We start from the raw sequence: 23,996 nt of genomic DNA, 5'->3' as shown, positions 1-23,996 counted from the left end.
CTTTAACAGTTTACAACGTTAAAATGTTAAATGTATTTTTACTTTTTACTTTACGTTCATCATTAACACATGCGCAGGAAACAAATCAGATTACCCACATTTTGATAAACGGACCATTATCTGATTATTCTTGGTGGTATAACTTGTAAAGAAAGAGAAAGAAAAAAGTTTCAAACAAATATTATATCAAATAAATCACTTTTTTTCTTATATATTGATCAATCATTGTTTGAGAGCATTTTATTTCTTTCAATGGTAATTTGATGAACGTGAACAAGACGGACTTTTAATCATTGGCATTTAACACAAATAAAAGTGACATTTCAGCTGCTGATCATCAACTATTACAAACACAAATCTCTCCACTGTGTTCAAATGTCATTAACCGCACGAGACGAGAGCGCCGTGTTTTCTGCGCCGTGTTTTCCGTGTGATTGACAGCAGCCGGACAGAGCGTGGGATGAACTCAAAATAAGGCCGTACTTTGTGATTAGCGGGCGCGTCGCTCAGGCGCTCCAGTGTTTTTAAATAACAAAAAGGAAACGCAAATCAAAGGAATTACATTAGGACGAGCGTTTGAAGCGGGAACGCAGCGCAGTTCTTAAACGTCCAGTGTCCAGGGCTCGACAGCGACATTATTAGAAACGTTTTCCTTTAATAGCGGAAACGCCGGTCAAACCTTTGCCCCGCAGTCCAAAAACTGAGCAATAAATTGGTATGAACGATATATTTTTTGTTTGTTGTTTTATCATAAAAACATAGAAGTAACTTTAAATCAACCTTTTTTATTAGTGGAATCAGAATCACAATTAGAATGAGATTTATTGCCATTTGTCAATGGACAAAATTCACAAACATAGGAACTTGTCCTGGTGCAACACAAACAACAAAACATTGAACAATGAATACAAAACAATGAACAGTGAGGAGCTACCAGATATATAAAAAATAAGTAAATAAAGTTAAAATAATGATGGCCGTGTAGAACTGCACCATCATCTCCACTGGAAGCTTTGCTTTCCTCAGCTGCTGCAGGAAGTACATCCTCTGCTGGGTCTTCTTGATGAGGGAGCTGATGGTGAGCTCCCACTTGAGGTCCCGGGTGATGGTGGTGCTGAGGAAGTGGAGGGAGTCCACAGTGGAGATGGGGGAGTCTGTGATAGTGAGGGGGGGCTGGGGGGCTGTGACTGTCCTGAAGTCCACGATCATCTCCACCGTCTTCTGGGCGTTGAACTCCAGGTTGTTACCGCTGCATCAGGACACCAGCCGGTCCACCTCCCTCCTGTGGACAGACTCATCCCCGTCTGAGATGAGCCCGATGAGGGTGGTGTCGTCCACAAACTTCATTAGTTTTACTGAGTCGTGGCTGGAGGTGCAGCAGTTTGTGTATAGGGAGAAGAGCAGAGGAGACAGTACACAGCCCTGTGGAGCTCTTGTGCTGATAGTCTGAGTGTTTGAGACGTTCTTCCCCAGCCGCACGCACTGCCTCCGATCCGTCAGGAAGTCTCCAGCAGGGGGAGGTGAAGGACTTGAGGTGGGGGAGGACCAGGCGCTCAAATGACTTAATGACTACAGACCTGTGGCGCTGACGTCAGTAGTCAAGTCCAGTGATCCGGGGCTTCTTGGGGACAGGGACGATGATGGACGACTTGAAGCAGGCTGGGACATGGCATGACTCCAGGGAGGTGTAAAAAATGCCAGTGAAGACAGGGGCCAGCTCGCCTGCACAGTGTCTTAAGGTGACCGGGGTGACACCGTCTGGTCCAGCAGCTTTTCGAGGGCTGGATTTACGGAATAGTCTGCACACATCCTGTTCCTGAACTGTGAGAGAGGTGGGGGAGGTGGGGGGGACCGGGGTTGGGTTGGCAGAGGTGGCCACAGTGGGGGAGGGGGTGTTGAATCTGCAGTAGGTGTTGAGTTGCCGGGCCAGTTTTCTGTCATCTGCAGAAGGGGGGGGCTCTGGGCTTGTAGTTGGTGAGAAGCCGGAGCCCACTCCACACAGAGGCGAGGTTGTTGTTTGAGAACGGCTGCTTCAGACGCGTATTGTACTGTGATCTAGCTCTCGACACCTCTCTGCTAAATCCGTACTTTGCATCTTTGTAGCGCTCTCTATCACCGGCCTCGTGCACTGCCTCCTTCTGCCGCCTTAACTGCCTCAGTTTGGGTGTGAACCAGGGTTTGTCATTGTTGAAAGTGACTTTGGTGTGTGATGGTATAATGCTGTCCTCACAGAATCGAATGTATGATGTCACAGTGTCCATGTACTCATCCAAACTGTCTGTGGCAGCTCTGAAGACCTCCCAGTCTGTAATGTTCAAACACGCACGTAGCTCCTCCTCCACTGCCTAGTTGGTCCACCTCTTAGAAGTCCTACAGGTTTGGAGAGCTTCAGCATCTGTCTGTACGTGGGGATCAGGTGAACCATGACGTGGTCTGACGAGCCCACCGTGGAAGGCGTTGCTGTCTGTTGTGTAGCAGTGAGCCAGCGTGTTCTACTCTCTGGTCGGGACTTTAATAAACTGTCTGTATTTTGGTAGTTTGTGGCTGAGATTCCCCCTGAGATTCCGGGAAGGTCCGCTCCACGCTCAGAACCTGGTCCATGAGCTCCGCCTCCTGCGCGCTCGGCGGGATGTAAACAGCAGCCAGGATGAATGAGGCAAACTCACTCGGCGAGTAGAAAGGTTTGGCAGTTGATGAAGAGATATTCCAGATCAGGAGAGCAGTGTTTGGAGATCACCGTCACGTCTGAAGACCAGGAGTTGTAGAAACAGACACCGCCGCCAGGTTGTTTTCCGGTGAGAGTTCTCAGACGGTCAGCTCGGAGCAGCTGGAATCCCTCCAGCTCCACGCCGCAATTGTGGAGCGCACACGTCTCCGTAAAAAACACAACACGGGAATAAGAAAAGTCTCGGTTTTCGTCTCATCAACAAGGCCAGATCGTCCAGTTTGTTGGGTAGTGAGTTCACGTTGGAGAGGAAAATCCCAGGTAAGGGCGTATGTGTGCCTCGCTTCCTCTTCTGCGGCGTCTCACGATTTTAGCCAAAATAAGAGCTATTTCTGCTGCAGATGCTAAAAGAACTGGAACTGTATCCGTAGGAGTTGTGGTCCTGATGGATAGGAGCTCTTCACGGGTGTAAGAGCGCGCAGACACACAATTGACTTACAAAAACAGACAAAACAACGAGCACCGAAATGCCGAGGCATTCAACAGCGCCATCTTATCACAGTAGATGCAAGAAGTGACACATAATAAATAAAAACTTACCTTTTTCCAGTAAAGAAGGCATCATGGAGCTGAGGTCACTGAACTGAAAATGAGAGAAAAAGACAAATATATTGAACAAGCATTTGGAATTATCCTGAAACGTGAAGATCAAAACCTTTACTCTTGTAAGTGCTTTGTTTAGTCTCCAGTAGAACTGCACTCAAAATGTCCTTATCTTGATATATATATTGTGAGGCAATACAGGTATCGCTACAGAGATGTGCATCGGGCTCAAGTATCGGCACGCGTATCGTATCGAGGCCAGAGTATCAGGACACGCATCGTACTATTGTATTTCATAAATAAGTGATAAACGCTGCAGTCCGAGCTGTGATTGAGCTGCGGATAATACTCTCTGCTGCCCCCTGTGGGCCACATACACAAAGCTCTCCCATGACGGCGATGGTGGATAATACTCTCTGCTGCCCCCTGTGGGCTACATGCACACAGCTCTCCCATGACGGCGATGGTGGATAATACTCTCTGCTGCTCCCTGTGGGCTACATGCACACACCTCTCCCATGACGGCGATGGTGGATAATACTCTCTGCTGCCCCCTGTGGGCTACATGCACACACCTCTCCCATGACGGCGATGGTGGATAATACTCTCTGCTGCCCCCTGTGGGCTACATGCACACACCTCTCCCATGACGGCGATGGTGGATAATACTCTCTGCTGCCCCCTGTGGGCTACATGCACACACCTCTCCCATGACGGCGATGGTGGATAATACTCTCTGCTGCCCCCTGTGGGCTACATGCACACAGCTCTCCCATGACGGCGATGGTGGATAATACTCTCTGCTGCCCCCTGTGGGCCACATGCACACACCTCTCCCATGATGGCGATGGTGGATAATACTCTCTGCTGCCCCCTGTGGGCTACATGCACACACCTCTCCCATGACGGCGATGGTGGATAATACTCTCTGCTGCCCCCTGTGGGCCACATGCACACACCTCTCCCATGATGGCGATGGTGGATAATACTCTCTGCTGCCCCCTGTGGGCCACATACACAAAGCTCTCCCATGATGGCGATGGTGGATAATACTCTCTGCTGCCCCCTGTGGGCTACATGCACACACCTCTCCCATGACGGCGATGGTGGATAATACTCTCTGCTGCCCCCTGTGGGCCACATGCACACACCTCTCCCATGACAGCGATGGTGGATAATACTCTCTGCTGCCCCCTGTGGGCCACATGCACACACCTCTCCCATGACAGCGATGGTGGATAATACTCTCTGCTGCCCCCTGTGGGCCACATGCACACACCTCTCCCATGACAGCGATGGTGGATAATACTCTCTGCTGCCCCCTGTGGACCACATACACACACCTCTCCCATGACGGCGATGGGCGTCTCTCCGGTCGCCTGCGCCACACGATGCTCCACCAGGTAAAACATGTACTCGTCGTACAGGAGGCGGATGAGGTGGAAGGAGCCGAAGCTCGCGGCACTGCGGAGAGTCAGGTCCCGGATCACCATGGAGCTGTAGGGGGCGCCACACACACACAGAGAGGATTAGTCTATACTAATATTAGTCTAGTATGATTAGTATGATTAGTAGGATTAGTCTAGTATGATTAGTCACATACTCTCACTCTTAAGGGGGAATAAACTACAACAAAGGCAAAGCTAGAGACTCTTAACAGCACAAATCAACTTCTTGTATTTCCAGCTGATTCAGTTCTTTCTGGTCACATTGTGTTCAAACAAAATAAAATAAAATAACTGCAGTACCTCCAGTTAATTTTGCCCATAGTATTGTCAACATACTAAAGTTTCAAACTCAATTTCTATTCTGGGGAAAATATTTGATGCTCGATAAAAAAATTTATAGATGATTAACAGCTTCTTTTTCATACGATAGAATGTTTAATTTTAAATAATTTGATTAGTAATTTTGTTAATAATATCAGGTGTTCTCATAAAAGATCCAGATTATTGTAAAAAAAGCATTCAGGACAGGTTCAACTTTGTCCTATAAATTAATTATTCTCAGCGTCTTATTATTATATTAGTATTATACTAGATATACTGGGGCATGTATCGATTAGTATCTGGGCATTGATCTACTCAATACCACAATGATTACAAAAATGGCTCCTTTTTTAGACAAAAGTACCTTCTTGAGTTCACGTAAAGCTTGATATAATTCTAAAACAGTTCAGGAAAGGTCAGTTTTTTCATAAAATGAGTATCTACTTTCGATAACAGCTTTACTGTTGATTAGTTTCTAATCGATGTGTTTTGACAAGCCCGAGCAGGCGTCAGTAATAACATATCAGATGTCTGTTTTCACCTGTAGAAGGACCACTTGAGGAGGAACTGGCGCGCGGCCTTGGGGAAGCTGGGGCTGCCCTGGTGCGGCTTCAGGACTTGGGTGACCACATTGTCGAGCCACGTGGCCCACTGGTCCAGAGAGCTCTGCTGCTGCAGTGTCACCTTAAAGTCCTGCTCCAAGCGCTGCACCAAGCTCTCGTCGCACTGGCACACCCAGGACGCCTGCTCCTGTGACCCGGAACGCACACGGACAAGTTTAGAACTCCAGAGATCAAAGCGCAGACTCGGAACATCACAATATGAACTCTGGACCACAGGAGCGTCGGACCAAAGCTCCAGAGTTTACGTCACAGACAGGATTTTGTTTCAACCTCCCAAATGAAACACAATTAAGCCAGAATTCAGCTCATTGTACATAATATTATAAAATATTTACCGGTAAGGCATTTTACACTGCACTGTACACACTCATAGTAATTATTATTGTTATTGAACATAATAGTGTTGACTCTGTTAGATTTAAATATTTTTTAATACCAGTATTTCTTTATCTTGATTTTTATTTTATTTATCTATCTATTTTATTTTGATTTAATTGTATTTTATTTTGATTTAATTGTATTTTATTTTGATTTAATTGTATTTTATTTTGATTGATTTTATTTTGTTTTTGTTGTATTAATTTGTTGTTGTTTTTTAAATATTTATTTATTATTACTCTCCTGCTGTTCACAAACAAACAATGGCTTATCTTCTGAACTTGTCACAGTACAATTTTCTTAAACAATGCATGCAAACTGTTCCATCACAATCAGGTTTTCTTTCTACATGATCTTTCTGATGAAACAAAGATACTATAACGGTCGTCTGTAAACGTGTGACGTAGTTTTCTCAGAGTTTACGAGATCACGTGAACGCAGCACAAGATCCAACAAGATGCATTTTTGAATCGCAGGCGTTCACAAAGTAAGAACAACTTATGAAAACGTATCACAATCACTGCTCCAATTGATCAAAAAACAACTATCTAATGATATTTGTCTAATTAAAACATGAATCCCAAATGCACAGATTCACTTTTGCCCGTAAATAAATAAAGATCTATAATAATTGTGATTCAAATGTCTATATAAATCAAACAGCCCAACATGAAGTCTATGGGAAACACTAAATACAACTTGACCCTGATTTTTGCTGTAAATTTAAAAGTGAATTTAGGACCACGCTTTAGTGCATTTTACCTGGACGTTGGCGAAGTCCACTCTGTTGAGGTCCGAGAGCATCTGGTTGATCTGGGAGGTGTTCTGCAGGACGGCGCGAGCAGCTTGAGCCAAATGGTTCAGACTCGTGTAGCGCCTCAGAGTCTGCGCGAACGCACTCACCACAGCCACCTGCGAAAGCGACACGCAACGTTACACTCGCTCAGAGAAGACGATGCGGGTTCCGAGCTCGTCGTTACCTTGGTGCGGATTATTTCATGAGGAAAGCTGGTCATGGCGTTTGTCAGCCAACCTTCCAGACTCTTGGCAAAGTTTCTGATGGCCTGAGTGAGCGTACCTGAGCGGAACACGTCATGTAAGTGGATTTTTTTTACTTTTTTCTGATTTAGCGGTGTGTGGTGTGTGGTGTGTGGTGTGTGTGGTGTGTGTGGTGTGTGTGGTGTGTGTGGTGTGTGTGGTGTGTGTGTGGTGTGTGTGTGGTGTGTGTGTGGTGTGTGTGTGTGTGTGTGTGTGTGTGTGTGTGTGTGTCACTGACTGGGCACGGGGCGCAGCACGTCTGGGATGAGGATCTCCACTAGAGCCTGGTACAGGATGTGGTCACAGCTCCTCATCCAGAGTCGCACCGACTCGAATTTGCAGAGGGACACCAGTTTGTCCCGCGGGATCATTCCCTCAGGGTCGTCCTCACTGCACCAGACCACAGCACGGGTTTAAGGCATTATCAGGGTATTTAAAAACAAAAGATGAGTCCTTTGTACTTTTTCAGGTACTTAATATTGGATAATAAAAAAATTATAATAATGATAATAATAATATAACTAATTAAAAATAATAGTAAAATAACAATACAATAATAATAAAATAGTTATATTATTATTTAAATGTTATTTTTTTATAATTTGTAATTAGTTATATTGTTATATTTCATTGTTATTTAAATGTTTTATTAGTTATATTATTAATAAAAAATGACAATACAATAACAAAATAATAATATAACTAATTAAAAATGTTTAATAAAATAAAAAGAAAATAGTTATATTATTAGTATTTTATTGTTATTTTATTGTTATTTTTTATTAGTTATATTATTATTAAAAATAAGATAAAAAATAACAATACACTAGTAATAAAATGATAATAAGTAAGTCATCTTTATACATTTTGTTCATTGTATATCCCAGTATTGATCTAAAATTAATCAATAACAGAAAAGGAACCACTGATTTTCTGTTAAAACTGCTAAACTGAGAGGCCTTTTCACAGTAACAGTTTTAGCAAACAGCTAAATTGTCATTTACGTGTTTTTATTTAAAGAGTTAAGTATATTTATGTGACATTTTGGAACTCTACAACCATCACTCTGCATCTCAACATTCCAAATAATCACTGCAAAGTAAGTACAGGGATGTGGGCGGAGATACGGGGTAGGTGAAACGAGGACAACATAGGATTACTCAAACACGTATGAATCAAATAAAGTAAGATAATGGTGAGGGAGCAATGATTAAACACTTTGCAAAATATGTCCCCTTTAAGAAAGATTTGAAATAAAGCAATGATAAAAAGCAATAAAACTATGAAAACTATAATACTAAATGAATGCAGATGGAGGAGTGAACTGATTAAAATGGTTACAACAGAAAAACGAGCCGGAACGCGAAGCATCTGCACACGTCTTACCCAACGGCGGCGCTCCCGTCACTAGAGGGCGACGTCGCGTACCAGAACGTCTGCCAGAGTTTCTCGATGTAGTGGAACTGGAGGTTCATCACCACGTCCAGAGTGGCCTACAGGGGGGAAGGAGGGGGAGGGGGAGGACCAAACACAGAGCTGAGCCATGGCAACCAGACACACAACAAAGTTTCTCCTCCAGCAGGCGGCCGCTCGCTGAGGGCCCTGGGGTGAGACAATGAGCCGGCTCCGACACCGCTGCAGACATTAATCTTCAGCGCCTAAAGGCCATGTTCAGGCTTTAGCGCCGCTTTCACTTAAACCCTCATTTCAACGCGGATCTGATGGAAAAATACTTTACTCCCGCGCTGCAAATCTGCTTTAAACACCCAAAAGAAATATACTTTAATGTTTCACGTGATGTGCATGATTAGGGCTTAGGAGGTGGCTATTTTTTAGAAGTTTAAAATCAATAAATCTTTAGTAATGAGGGCAATAATGTCTGATCATGCCCAATAGCTTTACAATTTCTGAAGCAACAGGTCAATAAAAGACACAATACTACTTTAACTTAAGCCTTAAAATGTGAATGTTTTTAACGTATTGGAAACCAAGGCTGCAACAATTAATCAACCAATTGTAGTAGACTATTTTTAATACAAAGACAATAGCTTTATTATTCAATCTTTAATCATAAATATTCTCTACCCAGAAGCCGTCTGTCTCCACATTTCAACATTTATTGGGTTAAAATGTCTTTCAAAAGTCTCACAAAGTATAATGTAAGTATGTAAGTAAAGTAAAGTAAAGTATTGGTGAGTTGTATTGAGAACTATTAAAATGACATAACTTCTAAATGGAGTAGATATTTGCATTCACACTGGAGCAGTACCACAGCTGACCTGAGGTAACCCCGTGCATGTTCCTCTTTCCTGCCGGGGCCAGTGCGGTGCAGATAGAGGTGTGGTGTTGCCGGGACGCACCACAGCGCGCACAAAAGCCACAGTGTTTGACGCTTCTCCTCGGAGCCAGTCCAAATAGTGTTAAAAACGCTCAAAGCAAACAAGAAAGAGAAGAAAGAAAGAAAGCTACGGCAACATGGTGAATTCTGCAGCCACCCCCCAAACTCGGGACCTTCAAATGCTGCTTTGGACCCGGCGCCCTTTCAAGTGGGCACAAAGCAGTGGCATGAGCGCCTTTGTTTAGATGGACAACTCTCAAACATGTGTCATCTCCAGATTCGCACACTTGCTGCTGGATCTGGTTACACACAGCAGCGGCAGAGGCTTTAATCACATGATGTGTTTTTGCTTCCTCTTTGGCCGTCACCGTGGCAACCTTGTTTACGGTTGCCCCCAGCAACAGGTCAAACACAGAACTCCAAAACAAAAAGGAGAATTCCCCCTCCGAACGACAGGGTTTTGCCGCCGCAGGGTTTTTTGAGAACAGAAAAACATGTCAGGAGATTGACCCTTAATTAAGTCCAATAATGCATATATTTGTTTGTTCTTTGATGTTTTATGAGACATCTAAAAATAGAATTTAATTAATTACACAGATGGGCTCTGGGTAATTAGGTATTAGAATTACAGAAGAGCAGAGCATAAATGAAACCAGGCCTGTTGGCATAATAATGATTATAATAATAATGATGTGAGGGCTGTTACTGAGGGGCAACATGTTACATGTTACTGAGGGGCAACATGTTACATGTTACTGAGGGGCAACATGTTACATGTTACTGAGGGGCAACATGTTACTGAGGGGCAACATGTTACATGTTACTGAGGGGCAACATGTTACTGAGGGGCAACATGTTACATGTTACTAAGGGGCAACATGTTACTGAGGGGCAACATGTTACTGAGGGGCAACATGTTACATGTTACTAAGGGGCAACATGTTACTGAGGGGCAACATGTTACATGTTACTAAGGGGCAACATGTTACTGAGGGGCAACATGTTACTGAGGGGCAACATGTTACTGAGGGGCAACATGTTACATGTTACTGAGGTGCAACATGTTACTGAGGGGCAACATGTTACATGTTACTGAGGTGCAACATGTTACTGAGGGGCAACATGTTACATGTTACTAAGGGGCAACATGTTACTGAGGGGCAACATGTTACTGAGGGGCAACATGTTACATGTTACTGAGGTGCAACATGTTACTGAGGGGCAACATGTTACATGTTACTGAGGGGCAACATGTTACATGTTACTGAGGGGCAACATGTTACTGAGGGGCAACATGTTACTGAGGGGCAACATGTTACTGAGGGGCAACATGTTACTGAGGGGCAACGTGTTACTGAGGGGCAACGTGTTACATGTTACTGAGGGGCAACGTGTTACATGTTACTGAGGGGCAACATGTTACTGAGGGGCAACGTGTTACTGAGGGGCAACGTGTTACTGAGGGGCAACATGTTACTGAGGGGCAACATGTTACTGAGGGGCAAAATGTTACTGAGGGGCAACGTGTTACATGTTACTGAGGGGCAACATGTTACTGAGGGGCAACATGTTACTGAGGGGCAACATGTTACATGTTACTGAGGGGCAACGTGTTACATGTTACTGAGGGGCAACGTGTTACATGTTACTGAGGGGCAACATGTTACTGAGGGGCAACATGTTACTGAGGGGCAACATGTTACATGTTACTGAGGGGCAACATGTTACTGAGGGGCAACATGTTACATGTTACTGAGGGGCAACGTGTTACATGTTACTGAGGGGCAACGTGTTACATGTTACTGAGGGGCAACATGTTACTGAGGGGCAACATGTTACATGTTACTGAGGGGCAACATGTTACATGTTACCGAGGGGCAACATGTTACTGAGGGGCAACATGTTACATGTTACTGAGGGGCAACGTGTTACATGTTACTGAGGGGCAACATGTTACTGAGGGGCAACATGTTACATGTTACTGAGGGGCAACATGTTACATGTTACTGAGGGGCAACATGTTACATGTTACTGAGGGGCAACATGTTACATGTTACTGAGGGGCAACATGTTACTGAGGGGCAACATGTTACTAATGGGCAACGTGTTACATGTTACTAAGGGGCAACGTGTTACATGTTACCGAGGGGCAACGTGTTACATGTTACCGAGGGGCAACGTGTTACATGTTACCGAGGGGCAACGTGTTACATGTTACTGAGGGGCAACGTGTTACATGTTACCGAGGGGCAACGTGTTACATGTTACTGAAGGGCAACGTGTTACATGTTACTGAGGGGCAACGTGTTACATGTTACCGAGGGGCAACGTGTTACATGTTACTGAAGGGCAACGTGTTACATGTTACTGAGGGGCAACATGTTACTAAGGGGCAACGTGTTACATGTTAGTGAGGTGCTACGTGTTAGTGTTACATGTTACTGAGGGTCAAAATTTAATTTTAAGCAAGGTTAAACTTTTTGCAGTGAACACAGTCTTCCATTTTCTTCACTTACATTGAGCCCAAGTAAAAAAGTGTATTTAATTTATTCATTACAGTGTGTTTTCTTCAGTTTCAGACCATTAAACCTTGTACATCGTGTCTCTAACACGACTCACAGCTATGGACTGTTGTTATGAACTACTTCAAACAAAACCATTCAAATGAAACCTCTGCTTTTAAGCTTTCTTTTAAACAGAGTAACATGCGAGTCAACTCTTTAATTACTCTGTCGCTTTCCGTGCTAATAAAGCCTTTGCTGATTTGTTAACGTGCCAGTGTCCGTCCACAAAAAGAGAGAAACGCGTAAACCTTAAACCGTGCGAGGCGCTGGGGGCTGGTGTGCAAGTGACAGAAATGCGCCGGTGGACAAAGCCCGCGGCCCGTGTGCCCGTCCGCAGACAAGGCGACACAAAGGCTCGAGAGGAGGCCGCCACAAAGACACCGAGGCGTCCAGTCCGCGCGCTCAAAGGTTAATTGGCACGTCTTGAAAGCCGCGCCGCGATGAAAAGGCGCCAGGAACAAAGGCATCGTGGCGAGGCTGGACAAGCAGGGCCAGGGATAATATGATAAAGCCAGGGTTGTGCCGCCTTAATCACGGCCGCTCCCCTGCCTCAAAAGCCCCAAATTTTAATGTCCAATATTATTCCGGCCAGTCTCAGGGGAACGTGGTCAGGGGGCTTTCTTCTGCCCACTCGTGACCATTGTCCCGCCCAAGGGCCACGATTCACGTTACGCAACACATTCGAATTCATTATGCAACACGCCATGTCTTTAAGTCCGACATTCACCTTGTGCCAGTCTGACTTTCTAACAAACCACGTGTCACCTGTTGAATGGCACGGCGGGTCTTTTTGACGATTTTAAGAAAAAAGAAGATGGGCAATCAATCCAACTCTACAGATTTATGTGTTAAATGGTTAAAAGTCTGTATCGTTTATGTTGAACAAATGAATAATGAAAGGCATTTTTAAGCGTGTTTAATTAGACAAAATTAAATAAGCGATCAGTACATTTCTATGAGGGGGAAAAAAATTAATAATAAGATTTATATAGGATTTTTTTTTTTTTGTCATATCACCAAGCCCTAATAAATAGTATGAAAAATATGCAAGATAAATAATAAAAATAGACCTTAAATCAAACAATGTAAATACTTACTAAATACATAAATAATAAAGAAATATACTAAAACAATAAAAGTATAAGGCTACAAAGCTACTATAACATAACATAAATATACTGAATAAATACTACACTTGTGAGAGAGCATTGAATACGTTCTTCGATATCATTTTAATTAGGTAAAAGCTTGAGCTTGTGGAACTGGGTGGTAATAATAGTGCTGAAGTAAACGAGGCCAGTTTCTTTGTGTCGACTTCTATGAGACATCAGATACTTGTCGTCAGGTCATCAGTCGACCTACAGCTTTATGTTTTGACGGGCAGTTATTTTAATCCCAAAGATATAAATAAGACGATTAGGATTCAACACTGGAGCGGCAAACAGGAAGTGGAAGCGCGACACCTGAAGGATGAGTGTCACAAGATGCGGTGAATGTGGGTTTAAGATCAGGTCAATCTGGCCATGAATGTGCGGTGCAACATGTTAATCACATGTTTAAAACCCTTTTGAACTTACCTCGCAGTGGTCTCTGTAGAGCTTCTGCAGCTTCTTGATATCGCTTATGCTGATGCGCTCAGGCAAAGGCTGAGCGTCCAGGTCAGGAGAAGGGAACGGAGGCAACGAGTGAGAGGTGTCTGAGTGAAGAGGCGACAGCTGTCAGTCACAGCACACAGACAGACAGACACAGACAGACACACACAGACAGACAGACACAGACAGACACACACAGGACAGACAGACACAGACAGACAGACACAGACAGACACACACAGACAGACACACAGACACACACAGACAGACACACAGACACACACAGACAGACACACAGACACAGACAGACAGACACAGACAGACAGACACAGACAGACACAGACAGACACAGACAGACAGACACAGACAGACACAGACAGACAGACACAGACAGACACAGACAGACAGACACAGACAGACACAGACAGACAGACACAGACAGACACAGACAGACACAGACAGACAGACACAGACAGACAGACACAGACGGACACAGACAGACAGACACAGACAGACAGACACAGACACACACAGACACACACAGACACAGACAGACACAGACAGACACAGACAGACACAGACAGACAGACACAGACAGACAGACACACACAGACAGACAGACACAGACAGACACACACAGACAGACAGACACAGACAGACAGACACACACAGACAGACACAGACAGACAGACAGACACAGACACACACAGACAGACAGACACAGACAGACAGACACAGACAGACAGACACAGACAGACAGACAGACACAGACAGACACAGACAGACAGACACAGACAGACAGACACAGACAGACAGACAGACAGACACAGACAGACAGGCACAGACAGACAGACACAGACAGACACAGACAGACACAGACAGACACAGAGACAGACAGAGACAGACAGACAGACAGAGACAGAGACACAGACAGACAGACAGACAGACAGACAGACAGACACACACACATGCCTACCCAACACAAACACACATACAGACCACACATGCCTACCCAACACAAACACACACACACACGCACATAAAGACCGCACATGCCTACTCAACACAAACACACACACACACACAAAGACCGCACATGCCTACCCAACACAAACACACACACACACACACATAAAGACCGCACATGCCTACCCAACACAAACACACACACATAAAGACCACACATGCCTACCCAACACAAACACACACACACGCATAAAGACCGCACATGCCTACCCAACACAAACACACACACACACACACACACACACATAAAGACCGCACATGCCTACCCAACACAAACACACACACACACACACACATAAAGACCACACATGCCTACCCAACACAAACAAACACACACACACACACACACATAAAGACCGCACATGCCTACCCAACACACACACACACATAAAGACCGCACATGACTACCCAACACAAACACACACACAAATATATACACACATAAAGATAAAGACCACACATGCCTAACCAACACGCACACGCACACACTCACACAAAATAATTGACATCATGAATTGAGTGTGTGAGATTGTTAAGCGATGATGTCATCACTCTTACTTCCTGGTCCGGCCCCCTTCCTTAAACTGGCAGTTTGGCGAGTTTAACTTGCTCCAGGGTTTTGAACGGGAACATTTAGCATTTAAAGCTGTGTGAAATCTGGTCTTCCTCTAGAGATTAGTTAGAACATCTGACGTCACACTTAACTAGCCCATACTTGAATCACTGTTGCCAAGGCAATTCAAAATGAAATGATTTTAGATTAGATTAGATTAGATTAGATTCAACTTTATTGTCATTGCACAGAGTACAGGTACTAAGACAACGAAATGCAGTTAGCGTCAACCAGAAGTGCAAAACAGCAGTTAAAAGTGCAGAGTATGTAAAGTGAATCAGTGAATAAATACAGAATGTACAGTAGGGGGCACACTGTGTGTGTGTGGCAGTCTACAGTCTCTGTATGTCTTTATATTGTAATATGTAAAAAGTGTTCAAAGTGGCGCCTTTATGCACACAAGGTTTCAGCTTCCTTTATCCGCAGTACAAGTTTAAAAGAACATTTCAAATAAAAAATCTCCCTGAATCTGGGGAGGGAAGAATCAACTTAAGGTGCTTTTCTGAGTCTGCCACTTGCTTTTCCGTGGAGATGTTTTTGCTTTGCCGGCCTAATAAATACCAGACAAGTGACCAGTGCACCTTTAAACGGAACCCAAAACTCTCTGGAAAGAAGGCGACAGCTGCTCTACCAGAACTTCCCCTGCTCAAGTTTGCTTTTTGTCAAAACAGTTCAAAGTATAAAGGCTGCCGGCCGGTCTTGTGCTGCTGATTAAGTAAAGACGATAGCTTGCTACGGTGAACTGGGGCCCGGCTTACAGCGTTCTTACCGATGTACTGCTGGTGGTGTTGACTCTGAGCGGCCACAGACTGCTCTGGCGTGCTGCTGCAGTGCTGCGAGCTCCCACACAGGCTGTCAGACATCCCATCCACCTTCTGCAGAGGCTTGAATCTAACACATGCAACAGGAAGGAACAGCGTTAGCTCCAGAAACACGCGCTCAAACACCACAGACTCTGGCCACAGTGTTTGGTTTAAATAAATAACTAACTACATATTTAGACAGGTAGAAAGAGTCATTTACACCTTTTCTGACATAGACCACTCCTGGATTACTTACATTCACAACTTCATACGGGTAGAAGTTGTATATTTATACATTTAGATGCATGACGCTTTTCAGGCTCGATTTGGTTCTTTCTGATCAGAGAGAAAAGCCGAGATCTGTGACGAAGAATATGCCAATATGCCAAACCGCGCGTGCAAAAAGTCTTCAAAATGCTACAATTAATGAGCGAGTAGATGCTCTAGCTAATCAGATCCGCCTTACGGCATTGTGGGTATTCATGGGCTTCAGACTGATGGGAAATTGGAGTCAGTGTCATAGCAATTTACAAATCAAATACAAATATTATGTCTCTGTAAAAAGTGTTCCTAATCATAATTACGGTAATCTTAAATTTCACTAAGTTTGATTGTACAGTATCTTGTAGCCAGTTAGAAATCTAAGCGCTACGAGTGTCGTGAAAGGCACTACGTTAATTCAATGATTGATTAATTACCGTATTTTCCGGAGTATAAGTCGCACCAGCCAAAAAATGCATAATAGAGAAGAAAAAACATAAGTCGCACTGGAGTATGAAATGCGGTTGCAAGTGTGAAAATAACAAATAATATCACGTATAAGTCGCTCCGGAGTATAAGTATATAAGTATAAATATAAGTATAAGTTGCACCCCGGCCAAAACTATGAAAAAAAAGGTGCCACTTATAGTCCGGAAAATACGGTAAAAGAAATGTCTTCGTATATATTCTTCGTCACACAAACACATGGTCAAAACGAATCAAATTAAGATTAATCTGAATTCGGGGGATTTCAGTCAAATGATCATTTTGCTGTGTTGAATCAGCAAAAGTCCAAGGAAACGGTAAAAAGGCAACTGAAAGGCGTGGATGGTAGTCTGACCTCTGCTTCTGGTGCACGGGCTGCTGCCTCATGGCCATGTACTGCGTGTCCTCCGTCAGCCGGTTCAGCGGAGAGTCCGGCTTCACCCGGATGCCGTAGTAGTGGTACTTGGAGTTCCCTCTGGTGGGTTCACAACGGCAAATGTCAGAGAATTCTCGCCTTCAAGCGTAATTACCGTGTTTATCGCCTTCCATCCGCAGCCGCGCTCAGGAGCTTCGTCAGACTCGTCCTACAGCCATAGCAGCGGCGGCGTGATTATGGTTATCGCGCGGCGGGCGTCGTGAGAGCGCGTACCTGGTGCCCAGCCGGCGCGTCCGGAGGCCCATGAAGACGGAGCGGATGAGTTTGCCGAAGGAGGCGGCGTTGACCGGGTCCAGCTTCTGCTCCTGACAGTGTCGAAGGTAATGGTTGTAAAGTGAGCAGCGCGGCAGGCTCACGCCCTCCGCCGTCTCGTAGTTGTCCAGAAGCCACTGCAGCTAAAAGTACACAAGTATAAAAATATATGCAGGCCTGATCGTGAAACCAAACTGTGAGAGAGAGAGATTTGCAACTTTAAAACGATCGCCATTTGGCATTTGTGTTCTACTTTAGGTCAAAACGTATCTGAGATGAGATAATAATGATGTTTACTTCTGTGACTAGAGACGCACTTGTACATTGGGTAAAATGGACTTATCTTTATGACATGATATTCATAAATGTGCTGAGAAGTGCTAACCCAGGAAAATAAATCTGATACATTGGATTAAATGTTTTATAATAAAAAGACACAGACACAACGCAGTGTCTGATGTCCTCACACAGTGTTTTTACACTCGTTTATGGGGGAAAAAACATTTAGACTTAAAATAAAAGTTTTGTATCCTTCAAAAACATTCACCCCCAGCAGCAGGTAGTTTTTAATCTACCTGCTGCTCTGTTAAAGCTGGATGATGTCATGTTCAGCCAATGGGGGAAAAAAGAATTAGAAAGGCCTGAGAGTAAATCAATTTCAATTTAAGCCACAGCATTTCAAATCAATTCCATGCATTATTAAAGTGAACAAATACATGAGCAAACCATAATAGCAAATGCAAGACTGATCAAAGTGAAACTCGACTGCAGTGAGTGAGGAGTAAAGAAAGCCAGCAGGAGGCAGTGTGTTTAAAGGAGACGTATTAGGCTTTATACAGCTACTTCGCATCAAACTACACAATAAGCAGATTGTCATTTTACATTTTGTTCTTTATAAAAACGGCAATGTTGATCTAAAAAGGCTCAGAAATAGACACGGGTCCATCGACTCTCGCCGTAACAAGTGGCGTTCGCGGTGTCACTCACATGTGTTGAATTTTAAAAAGTGGCTGTGTGACGTTGTATTACTCTGCGTGCAGGCGTAGGAGTAAGAGTAAACTCACGGGCGTCGACTCACGGTAGCGTAATATGTCCCGTTTAACCGGCCATACAAATGCAAGCGCGACACACACTGCCTCAGAGACAGTTACTGGGGGACTTACATGGCTGTTGAGCAGGCTGCTCTTGTGACTGGCAATTCCTTCAGACTTTTGGAGGTTTTCAATCGCCATTTCAAGCTAAAGAAAGAGATGAGCATGCCAAAAAAAAAAAGAAAGAAAAGTGGACAGAGAAGAGAGACAGGGGTAAGCAAAGGATAAAACGACAGAAATCAAAATCGCACACACACACAAGCACGCGCACGCACACAAAAATTAGGAAACAGGACTGTTAGCAAGCGGCCAGATATCTGCATTTCCATTCAAATCGTTCAGTGTTGTAGCCAAATGCGTTATTGGCTGACAATGGCATGCAAATCAAGGGTGTCGCGGGGTTAAGCTTCTCAGTGTATGCAAATGGGACCCGCAAATGGGGCTGGGGCCGGTGTCAAGCTAGGGCCAACAGGTCAACAATGCCTGGGATTTGTAATTAAAAAGCACGATACTGATTAGGCTAATAGAATGAGTGGTGTTTGGACTATACCGTGCAAATAATCTACAGGCGACGATGAAACCGGGGTCTTTTTTTATGAGCTACGAAGAAAAAAAGAGTACACGACTGAAGCCAAACTGGAGACAGGGAGGAAGAGGAGAAAGAACCAGGCAGTGCTCCCAGCCTTCTGAGGACTCCTGAGGCTCTGGCCAAATGGTAATGAGCCCCAGGGGTTTCTTTGTTTCACCAGGAGCTCAAGTGCCTGTGAAAACCTCCCAAACAAGGCACATCTGAATTATTTAATCTGCCCTGGTTCTACTGCCGCTAACCTCGCTCTAACTCACTGAGGTCCAGGGCACGTCTTAGTCACTCGATTTGGAGGGTTTTAACTTACTTGGACTTCATTTTCAAATGTATTCTAGTCTTTGTTTTTTTGGTTTAGGACCAAGATGCTTATGGAGGATTTTGTTGAAAAAAGATAGTCAAATCTGAAACGTTTTGTCCATGTTGTGGATAGATTTCAACAAATACATATTTAAATTTTATTGGCTTATCTTTTGTTAACTTTAGAATCTTGAGGTTGCCGTGAATGCCTCTTTCCTTGCTCTGGTATGACTAATGAAGGCCACAGCAGCATGTGGTAGTGTTGATGAGATTAGCCCCCCCTGTGGTGGGTTAGCAAAGTAACTCTCACCTTTTGGACAGAACCACGGCAACAAGATTAAAAGGAGCAATTAAGTTTGACTTATGTCGAGGGGGTCAAACTGAGTCACAAAACATAATGAACGTATAATTTATAAATCTTATATATATATATATATATATATATATATCTATATATTATAGATAGATATAGATATATATACACAATTAATCGCATACAATTAAACATGGTTTAGCAAAGTAACTCTCACCTGTTGGACAGAACCACGGCAACAAGATTAAAAGGAGCAATTAAGTTTGACTTATGTTGAGGGGTCAAACTTGGTCTCAAAATGTATTATAAACTTATTATTTATAAATCTTATATATATATTTATGAATCTTATATATATATATATATATATGTAAATATATATGTAAATATATAAAAATAATATTTATATATATAAATATAAGATTTATGGCGATACTGGCGCTGACTATATATCAATTTTAATATATAACTCGTCATTTAAAGCTGTGTACAGGGACATTTAAAGCTGTGTACACATTTAAAGCTGTGTACAGGGACATTTATAGGGAGTGGCTAAGGTGATGTGTCACTCCAGGTGCTACCGCACTCAAAGAGCGAGAGAGAGAGAGAATAATATTGTGCCAAATTAAAACTAAAAGTAAATAGACATAATATTTATCATTCAAAATAATTTATTCACTGAAAAAATTAGATTAAAAAAGGGTGCTGTACTTGATATTTACGAACTTGAAGTTCATTTTAAACTGTTCAATGGTCCAAAGTTATTTCTCTCCCTGCGATGAGTGCTTTTCACGACCGTTGCAGTAAAGTTAACAACAACTATCATCAACACTTCCTCTCATTCTGACCCTAAGAGCCACTTTTACATCATATTGGTGCTAGTCGGTATAATACGGTTCAGTACTAGAGCAGAAAATATATATACAGTATCTGCTTACTAAGTGTTAAATCCTAAAATCGACCCCCCTTGGCCCAGCCCCGGCCCCGCGTGTGTCCCCCCTGAAGCGGCGTGGGGGCTCGTTTTGTTCTTGTTCCTCACCATGGCCGAGGAGGAGCGTGAGGAGTGCGAGATGTGGTTGCGGCTGCCCTCCATGCTGCCGCCATGGATCAGGTAGGTGCTGCCGCTGGAGATGATGTGGCTGCTGCCCACGTCCATGGCAATGCCCACCATGCCGTGAGAGGGCACCCCGCCCGCGCCGGAGGACGACACCACCGTGGTCACGTGAGCGCCCCCGGCCTGGGAGTCAAAGTACGGCCCGCCGCTGCCCTGGCCGTACAGCTGCGAGTCGGGGTTGTAGGAGTACGCCGCCCGACTGGACAAAACACACGATGAGCTGATAACACTTTATAACTACTACACTTTAATTAGCCTTAATAAGATAAGATAAGATAATCCTTTATTGTCCACACATGGGGAAATTTTATTGATACAACGCAGGTAGATACAGAGGAAAAGGACAGATAACAGAATATAGGAAGTTTAAAAAACACTCTCAATAGAAGAACTCTTATAAACAATAACTCCTATAGACAAAACCTCCCATTTCCCAACAAGGGATGGAGGGGAAAAATTAGGATGTCCGCCGGGATAACGTGACGATCTCCGGGTAAGACGATCGTTTTCCGCAGTTTCATGAGTTCCTAGCAAGGGCTGCAACCAATGATTATTTAGTCAGCTTTTTTATTTCAATTTGTCACCTAGTTACAGTGAATATTGTAAATTGAGGTTTTTAAAATACATTTATTAACAGATCCAATGGAAAAATATGCTGACTGAAGGTTTTTGAATATAGAGAATACTGTATTATTGTGTATTTTCTTTGTTTGTTTGGATTGGTTTAGCAGTCACAATTATTCGGATTAATTATTGCAGCCCGGACTCATAATGAACAAATCCCCGAACTCCTAATCATGCTTATAAACCATTTGTTCATTATGAATTAGGTCTTTCTTTAGGCTGATTAAGGTGTAGTTAGATTTGTCTAGAGAATGGCCTTACATGGTCCCGTTGGTGTAAACTGCATCTCCCCCTTCTCCCACATACTGGACCTGGGACGGGTAGACGTGCTGCACCTGCTGAACCTGCACAGGCCACATACAACGTGAGGGAAGAAACACACCGCGCCCCTCAATACGCTCTGTACGCCCCTGCAATAGACAACCAACTCGGATCTCCATAGGTAAAATGCTCTATTTAGCTTTAGTTGACAATGGAAAAAGAAATGTGTATGATTTTATCTCAAAGCAAATATTCCCCTACTTACATTGACTTAATAGGAAGTATAAACCACAGCAGCATCTTGTACGCAAATACCCTTCATTGATAGTCATGTAAACATCTTTTTACAAGGAAAAAAAGATTAATTACATTGTTGAATCATCATTAAAATGCACGTCAGATTCAACAATGGCACAAGACAGACGTACAGTAGGTGGATCTGGTTCAAGCAGGTCAGACGTTCAAATGACGAGTTTAAAATAGATGGAAACAGAAGCAACAGAAGCACACATGTTCTCTTAAAAGTAATTAGACTTGCATCATATTCATATTTGCTCGTTGCTGATGTGTGGAGGCAGCAGCCAGGCTCAGCCAGAAAAAAGAACTGGTGTTAACAGTCACAGAGGGAGGCAGCAGAGATGTACTGTATATGATTCAGAGGAGATTGGGTTGACTCCATGCAGTGCTCATGCTGTAAGCCTTAGCCAGTGTTTCATAACCTGAAAGTGAGTGAAATGAGCCCCTAAAGCTGCTTATAATAATTCAGTGCCTATATAATGTCCCTGTGTGGTGCGCTGACTCTGACAGCACTGCCTGTGAACAGCACTGTACCTGCTGTGGGACCTGTTGAGCTCTGCTGTGCTGCTGTGCTGCTCCCTTCTGAGCTGAGCCTGTGGCTTGAACCAGCACCCTCTGTTTGGATATAAGACATAACTCCATTACATAGGTATGCACATACAATCAGCACATCATGGCACACACTGTGTCAACACAACATGCCCCTTTCAACACCTGTTTGAGCAAGAGATGACAGCGATCACCTGCCTGAGGAATAAACAAAAGCCAGCCACGTTGTGCCTTTGTCTTAGTTTGTTGAAGGAAACGGGTATGTAGCATTGAAATCTCAGGGAGTGGTACTGTTTCACCCCATCACACCACCATGACCAGCTCCTCAACTGCCGGGAGGAGCGGCCTGTACTCTAGAAGAACGCAAGAACGTGCCCTCTACTCTAGAGGAACGCCCTCTACTCTAGAGGAGGGCCTCTTCATCTGCAGGATGACCTTATCTGTAAATGACCATCTGCAGCTTGTCTGTCTGTGGGAGTAGGATCCCCCCCCCCCCCGAGGTTTCTACTTTTTCCCCAAAGGGTTTTATGTGTTTTTACTCGCCAAGAAGGCGGGTCTAAGGACAGGGGCATCTGGGACATTTATCCATTCGCTAAATTCCTGTGAACATTGTGTAATCGGCTTCTTTATTTCATTGTCGCCCTTCGAGGAAACTGCTGTTGTGATTTTGGGCATTACAAAAATACATTTAATGGAACTAAGTACAGGGCTGTGGGCGGGGATACGGGGTAGGTGAAAAGAGGAATTTTCTGAGCACTTCATCCTCAGTTCTAGGACGACATAGCATTACTCAAACATGCATGATTCAAAATACAACCGAGTAAACTATATATACTACAATATCCAAGTACAAAGTATCAGAAGATGAGTCGTGTATAGCTTCACCACAACACTCAGACACTCAGCAGATGTGGGCAGTGACGCTGGTCCTCGTGGAGAGTTCGTACCTGCTGCGAGGCTGGGACAGGCTGCACCACCGGAGCCTGGGCTGATGATGACGTCCGCAGAGTTGCCACGCTGCTCGCCGAGTCCGACCCACCTTCAGAGCTCTGCATGCTGTTTGAGGGGGAGAGCAGATGTGAGCACACAGCGTTTGAGTGACAGCATTTAGCTCCATGAACAATAACACAATAAACACTGCCGTTTCAACCATGACCACCAAGTATCATTATAAGTCAGGTGGGCATAAGTCAGGGGTACAAATCCATATATTTCTCCATGGAGATTAACGTTGCAACTAACGATTATTTTCGTAGTCAGCTGCTCTGCGATACATTTTTCTATTAGTCGACTAATCAAATTATCATTTCTATCGTACGAGACTTCAAATATATTATGTCTAATAAATGTTGAAATAAGTTGAGTTACGGTGACGGAAGGCTTCTAGCTAGAGAAGTGTATTGTTTATTGACTTTTG

The 23,996-nt window shown here is 43.8% G+C and overlaps 1 protein-coding gene across 3 annotated transcripts in view; it reads right to left on the bottom strand.

Moving 5' to 3' along the window:
• rfx2 (regulatory factor X, 2 (influences HLA class II expression)) overlaps positions 1-23,996 on the bottom strand; it is a 40,195-nt gene that overhangs the window by 4,462 nt on the left and 11,737 nt on the right. Inside the window, exons 3-18 of one of the 3 annotated variants that reach the window (XM_072439074.1) lie at positions 23,527-23,635; positions 22,565-22,645; positions 21,734-21,816; positions 20,774-21,047; positions 18,611-18,685; positions 17,409-17,590; positions 17,115-17,234; positions 15,979-16,100; positions 13,556-13,674; positions 8,463-8,569; positions 7,315-7,466; positions 7,019-7,116; positions 6,801-6,950; positions 5,579-5,787; positions 4,612-4,765; positions 3,266-3,308 (exon numbers count right to left, since the gene is read on the bottom strand). In XM_072439074.1, coding sequence (XP_072295175.1) covers positions 3,266-3,308; positions 4,612-4,765; positions 5,579-5,787; positions 6,801-6,950; positions 7,019-7,116; positions 7,315-7,466; positions 8,463-8,569; positions 13,556-13,674; positions 15,979-16,100; positions 17,115-17,234; positions 17,409-17,590; positions 18,611-18,685; positions 20,774-21,047; positions 21,734-21,816; positions 22,565-22,645; positions 23,527-23,634 — 2,077 coding nt within the window. In that variant the 5' untranslated portion in view covers position 23,635. The remainder of the gene's footprint in view (positions 1-3,265; positions 3,309-4,611; positions 4,766-5,578; positions 5,788-6,800; positions 6,951-7,018; positions 7,117-7,314; positions 7,467-8,462; positions 8,570-13,555; positions 13,675-15,978; positions 16,101-17,114; positions 17,235-17,408; positions 17,591-18,610; positions 18,686-20,773; positions 21,048-21,733; positions 21,817-22,564; positions 22,646-23,526; positions 23,636-23,996) is intronic. The other 2 variants (XM_072439075.1, XM_072439076.1) reach the window with 2 other exon arrangements.

Source organism: Eucyclogobius newberryi, unplaced genomic scaffold (genome assembly GCF_026437365.1).
Source record: "Eucyclogobius newberryi isolate DKJ021-1_F unplaced genomic scaffold, fEucNew1.0.hap1 SCAF_9, whole genome shotgun sequence".
NCBI classification, from domain to species: domain Eukaryota; kingdom Metazoa; phylum Chordata; class Actinopteri; order Gobiiformes; family Gobiidae; genus Eucyclogobius; species Eucyclogobius newberryi.
The sequence above is the reverse complement of the archived record's forward strand: the minus strand, read 5'-3'. Positions and strand labels throughout refer to the sequence as shown.